This window comes from Sinocyclocheilus anshuiensis, unplaced genomic scaffold, assembly GCF_001515605.1.
Source record: "Sinocyclocheilus anshuiensis isolate Anshui unplaced genomic scaffold, SAMN03320099.WGS_v1.1 scaffold1291, whole genome shotgun sequence".
Classification (NCBI taxonomy): domain Eukaryota; kingdom Metazoa; phylum Chordata; class Actinopteri; order Cypriniformes; family Cyprinidae; genus Sinocyclocheilus; species Sinocyclocheilus anshuiensis.
The window spans coordinates 620672-626923 of NW_015540928.1; the positions used below are offsets into that span (position 1 = coordinate 620672).

At 36.4% G+C, this 6252-nt stretch overlaps 1 protein-coding gene across 1 annotated transcript in view; it reads right to left on the reverse strand.

Moving 5' to 3' along the window:
* Positions 1–22: 22 nt before the first annotated feature.
* LOC107689414 (collagen alpha-1(XV) chain-like) overlaps positions 23–6252 on the reverse strand; it is a 33421-nt gene continuing 27191 nt past the window's right edge. Inside the window, exons 29-37 of the mRNA XM_016487385.1 lie at positions 5117–5215; positions 4861–5005; positions 4607–4671; positions 4376–4504; positions 4183–4284; positions 3090–3152; positions 2802–2999; positions 2566–2681; positions 23–651 (exon numbers count right to left, since the gene is read on the reverse strand). Coding sequence (XP_016342871.1) covers positions 435–651; positions 2566–2681; positions 2802–2999; positions 3090–3152; positions 4183–4284; positions 4376–4504; positions 4607–4671; positions 4861–5005; positions 5117–5215 — 1134 coding nt within the window. The 3' untranslated portion in view covers positions 23–434. The remainder of the gene's footprint in view (positions 652–2565; positions 2682–2801; positions 3000–3089; positions 3153–4182; positions 4285–4375; positions 4505–4606; positions 4672–4860; positions 5006–5116; positions 5216–6252) is intronic.

The window sequence follows — 6252 nt, forward strand, 5'->3', positions numbered from 1 at the left end:
ACACACACACACACACACACACACACACACACACACACACACACACACACACACACACACACACACACACGAAACTCTATATTAGTCTTTATGAGGAGGGGTTAATATCATCCGAGAAGGCACAGTGTAATGTGGTGAATTCATACAATGGATCTACACTTGCTTGATATCTGGCTGAGGTATTCTTTGGTATTCTAATAGTTGAATAGAAGTCGGTGGGTCGTCGATTGAACAGTATCTGTGGGTGATTTATACATATTTACATCATGCTCAGAGAAGAAGTGAAACATGATTGCAGTGCCATTTTCCCTGGCTTGTAACTTCTCACAGGAGCTCTCTTCCTAATTAAAGAGTAGATTGGATATTTCCCCCAGCAGGCCAGCTACTGCTGCTCCCTACATCTGCATTGCTTGACTTCAAAAATGGTCAACTTTCTAGTTCCTTCCAGGGCTCTGAATGTAGCTGTTCTCAATGCAAAGCACAATGAAGTGGTTTGAGCAGGTATGTGTGTGCTGCCCCAGCAGTCTGCCGGTCTGCAGAAGAGACGCCTGTCCGGTCACTGCCATGTCACCGGTTCTCCAGGCTTCACAGTAGTTAGTTGTCATTCGGATGCCCGCGGTACTCGAGCCGTGCCACACCAGTTTCTGAGGCCTTAAGTCATAACATGTGCAATTTATTAATTCATGTTTGTTCATAATATAAGAAATCATATTAATTGAGATAAATTGAAAAGTTAAAATATATTCAGAAATGTAGAAAATGCATGTTTATATACGTTTTGTTTTACTTACTGGCATTTTACTTTATTTCTGAATGTAATAATAAAATGTGACTTAAATACATGTTTATAGTGTACTATGTAATGTCTATATACATTGTTTTATTTACTGATATTTTGCATTATTTCTAAATGGATATTTATTATAAAATGTGACTTAAATACATGTTTATAATAGTTATTTTGTTTAATTGGTCTCACTTTACATTAGGTGTCTAAGTACTATGTACAATACAAAATGAATTGTTGTGAATTGTGTTGCATATCACTATTGCTGCTACTGAGGTGGGATACAGGTAAGGTTAGGGGCAGGTTTAGTGGTATGGTTAGGTTTAAGGGTGGGTTAAGGTGTAATTGCAGGAAGGTATTTTAAGCATAAATGTAAAAATATGTATGTACACAATAACTGCATCGTATCAAATGAATAATTTAAATGTAAGTACATAGTAGTTAAAGACACTTAATATAAAGTGGGTCTGTTTAATTTACTGTTATTTCACATTATTTCTGATTGTAATAATAAAATGTGACTCAAATACATGTTTTTAGTGTTTATAATGATTGTATATATTTTGTTTTATTTAGTACTGTTTTACATTATTTCTGATTGTAATAATAAAATGTGACATACACTGATGTGTCTGTGTTTTTTTTTTTCTGAACAATGCCATTTTGACCCGGTGTCACTTTTTTTCCCCAGCAAATATAGTGACTAAGATTAGCAAAATGCTGTATCAATTCTTGGTTTGTTCATTATTAGATAACTAAAAAATTACATATTGTAAGATATAGCAGTGTTTCCCAACCGCTTTCAAATTTTTCAAAACTTTGTGGCACCCTACACAAACACTACTGCTCAAGACCGCAGTCTACCTGCTCTGAACTGCTAAATGAGGATGAAGCTGATGGTTCAGAAGCATCTTAAGAACACTTTAATTACTTCTTTGATGCCACAGTTAAAACTATAGCCTAACTAATAAAAGTTGAAACATTATAATTGACAAGTGAACAGTCAGTAATAAAATAAGAACAAACATATGCATTTCAAGCTTAGATAAATACAACAGAACAAAGTTACAAATAAAATAAGGTCTAACAGTAGTATTCAGGTACATAAATGTAATAATTAAATGAAAAATAACACTGCATAGCATTCACTGAATAAATTAAAGATAGATTAAGCTTTGTTAAAGTTGTGTTTTGTTGTTTGATAAAATTGACACAGACAGTAGCAGGTATTTATAGGCTGCTGTCCCTTTAAGACCGTATACACGATCACTATAATGATACACATCTGTTTTCTTTCTGGTTACGTTCACTTCACTTAAGACCATAACCAACTGCGTTAACGAGAATACTTGCCGAAACAGGTATTTTAAGATAATTTTGTGTGTATGTGTCCGTTCAAGCGCAAGGAGACACGAAAGTGAACTGATTTCTGTGTCTGCTCTTTCTGAAACACGTCTCTCTGTGCGCGCACTTTTGAGAGTACCGAATTGAGCTCTCTTTCGCCTCTTCTTACGCTTGAATGGTAAGACTTAGAAAAATGTGCAGATGATGAACTTTCACTCTATAAACTTTGCAACTAACTCGCGGATCACATGCGTGCTGAACCGTGAGGCCTGGTTCAAATGGATCACGGACTTTTTTTACACGGCACCCCTGCTCTTGCCAGATGGCACCCCCGGTTGGGAAACACTGAGATATAGAACCTTATTCAAAGTGTTAGCAGATAAATTAATTCAGTTTACATGTCTGAGAAAAGTGAAAAGAAAAAAGCTGTTTACCAAGCCTGATCTGTCATGACGTTTCTTCCGTCAAAGGAATAAATCAGAGTAAGTGGATCAAAAACAGCCCCATTTCCAGAGAACATAGACATCCAGCTGTTGAAAAGCACATCTCCCTAGAGAGGAATCTCAAGAAGCTAAATTTAGATGGGCTGGACTAATTACATGTAATGAGAACACATTGATCAAAAACACTTGATTAAAATCTACTGTTGCAATCATGCTCTTTTACATACTTTGAGGTTCACCACTGGCAAGCTGAAGTGGTCCCCTTTCTTGACGATGCTGGAAAGGTCTTGTAGGTGAGAGGAGAGGAAAGCTCTGTAAGGGGATGTCAGGCCCCTGGCATGGGCCTGCTGGTAACATTGATAATCTGCCCCTCGGATTCCATGCATGTCCCCTGAGAATGGGGCATTGAGTGCCACCAGATGCAACTGAGAAGATCAAAGGTCAAAGATCACGTCAAAGTGCTCACCTTTTCATATCAATTATTTAAGATGCAACAAGGTTTAAGCAACCCTTACTGCTGGCACTGAGTGTGCATGCTGTGGAAAAACATGGTAGCCTGGCAGGAAGCTCTTTAACTCCTGCAAAAAACATTAGACGTTCACATCAGACACATTACAACTGAAATTACATTTTGATTCTAGAATAATTACATTTTTGAATCTAGAATATTTTAACAGTAATATTCTCTTGATTTGATAAGTGGAGACAAGCAATGATTCAAAGACCATACTAGGTATATCGGTGCCGTATCGGTTATCGGCCAATTTTAATTCACGAGTTTGTGTGCCCATATAATCTTAGCGTAAGTGGTAAACAGATTTGGCTTGCTGTCTGCTATAGAGGGGCTCAGAGAGGATATTCTACTCGAGCTCCGATTGCTCCCCTATAGACAGAAAGATAAATAAATAAATATGCATAAAAGGAGGAGATGGGGAGGAGGTGGGATGCCGAAAGGACTAACAGCGGAAGTGGTAAGAGGCTGTTTTTATACTTGGATAATAATTGGAAGATTAGATGGGTGTACTCCTCCCGAAATTACGTTTAATAACTTCACATATTTTGTAACTTATCAGCACGATATTGGATATTTAATTGTTCGTGTTCATTTAGATTACCTTTGCAATAATCACTTACTTTAAATTAACTTCAAAAAGTGAACTTTATAATATTATTAAATTTAATCTTTTACAAATCTCAAACAGTGTGTATACTGTTAATTAAAATCCAAACTGTTAAAAATATTTTTTGGTAAATGAAATAAAGTTGAAATAAAATAAAAAATGAATAGATATATTCATTAAAAATATAAATGATTTAAGGCTAAACAGAATAAAAAAAAACTTTAATCAACTAAATCAACAAAAAATTATATAACAACAAAACAAACAAAATAAACTAAAATTAAAATAAAAATTTATTATAGAACATAAATAATACTTAAATAAGGCTGATCTTAAAATGAATATCTATTGTTCATACTGTACATTATAATGTTGTGATGTCTAAATTCACTAGTAACATTTAAAATGACTGTATTATAAAATAGCATAGAATTTTAATATCAGCTGTGTGTATTGGTTATATCATACATAATATGAAAATAAGCACCTGGCTATGAACTTTAGGTACACTGCGGTCGCTGAGTCTGCTCAGGCCTTGTGACAAAGCAGATGTGGAACTGTCTTGGGGAACTGGGATTAGCTCTCCTAGCTAAAACACAAAAAACATTTGAATAAGCATTCAACAAAGAAATGTTGATCTATTTCCATTTGTTATGAAGGGAAATGTGAACAGTAGATACCTCAACTTTCTTCCAGCCCCCTCGTACCCTGATGTAAAGTTCACTCTTGTCTATGACATATGCCAGAGTCCCTTCTGCACCCTGACTGGTCTCTCTTATCAAGGTCTGAGTGTTTTTATATGTTCTCACCTGGGAAGGCAAAGTAAGCAGTCATAATCTAGACAAACATTAAAAAAACAAGATGGATTTAATCTTTTATGAGCTTGCTGAGTTTTGTGCCTTCTGACTTACAAGGTTTCCATGGCCAGGAGCACCAGGTGGCCCTGGATGACCTGGAGGTCCAGGGATATTCGCAGCTGAGACAGAAACAAATAAAAAAGAATTTTGATGCATCAGTAAGTTGTTGATAAGAAGTTTTAAGCCCTGATAAAGTCACTCAAAATTACTCTGGAGAGAAATCGGTTTAAGAATGCATTCGGGCTAGTCATCTAAAAAGTTTGGAAAAGTTAACTTTTTGCAGTCATGATAAAGGTGTTTGTTGTTACCTGAGCCATATGCAGACGGAGTGCCTGGTGGTCCAGGAGGTCCTGGTGGCCCTTGTGGTCCTGGACTTCCATAGCCAGGCAGTCCTGGAAGGCCTGGGGAACCAGTGTCCCCAGGAGGACCAACAATAGAGTCCCCTTTAGGTACCTAAAACACATAGCATCACATTGAGGCTGGAATGTGAGAGGGAGACACTTCTACTAACATTTATCAAAAGAAGCATAGTCTTAGTTCATGTCTTTGTTTCAGCTGACTTACCACAAGGCCTGTCTTCCCACGGAGCCCTGGTGGGCCAGGCAAACCTGGATCCCCTTTCTCTCCCTTTTGCCCCTTGTAGCCAATATCACCTTTAGCATCCTTAGAGACCCACACTCGATATTGTTAACAACAGCAATAGGCAATCATGAACAAAAAAAACTGTAGATATTGTGATCACTCAGTAATACTCAGTAATGTTAGTAATGTCAATTTTGATACATTTGAACTTACTTTGTTATCATTATAATCATCATTATTTATTTAATTAACCTTTTTTTTTTGTACTGTTTTTCTCTATGAAAGCCCTTGTAGTCCCCTGAGGGTCCCAAGACCAGAGGCGGACAGTAACTAAGTACATTTACTTAAGTATTGTACTTAAGTACACTTTTTGAGTATCTGTACTTTACTTGAGTATTATTTTTTCTGGGAACTTATGACTTTAACATCACTACATTTGAAAGACAAATATTGTACTTTTCACTCCACTACATTTCTATCAAGGTCCTCGAAGTACGAAATCGTTACGTAATAGCTTTGAAAGTTAGTAGGTGATTTTTTTCTTCTCTAAAACGTGACTTTCTTTTTTTCAGACAGTTTATCAGTAATCACTCTTGTAGGGCTACATGAAGAGATTTCCCAGCATTTTTTGAACACTGACCAGTTGCAAATGTGATATTTATTTGCAACAATTCAATAATAAGAAGTTAATATTGTGGTATATATTAGACACAATATTGTCTGATTTTGCTAAATTGTGTACGTGAAAATATTACCTATAAAGCCACAGAAGAACTGTTGTGCGTCTCCTAATAAAACACAATAGGTGTTGGACTTGAAGCAGCACTGCACAGACTGTTCTGTGTGTGACATCAAGTACCGTGAGAGCGATTAGACAGCATTTAAAATGTTTGTTTTGATGTCAAATAAGTCTGTTGCTGTTTTGCTCGTTTCTTAAAGCAGTGCTGCTGTTGTAAAGTTATACATCTACAGTTGTGTTGCTGGGTTTTAAAGCAGGTTTGATTTTTTTTTTCTTCCTTTATTTACAGGATTTCACTGTCCACTCTGTTCAAATGTGATTGAATGGCTACACATAGATGCTCTCACACACTGTCAGAGCTGTGTGAGATCACTACCAT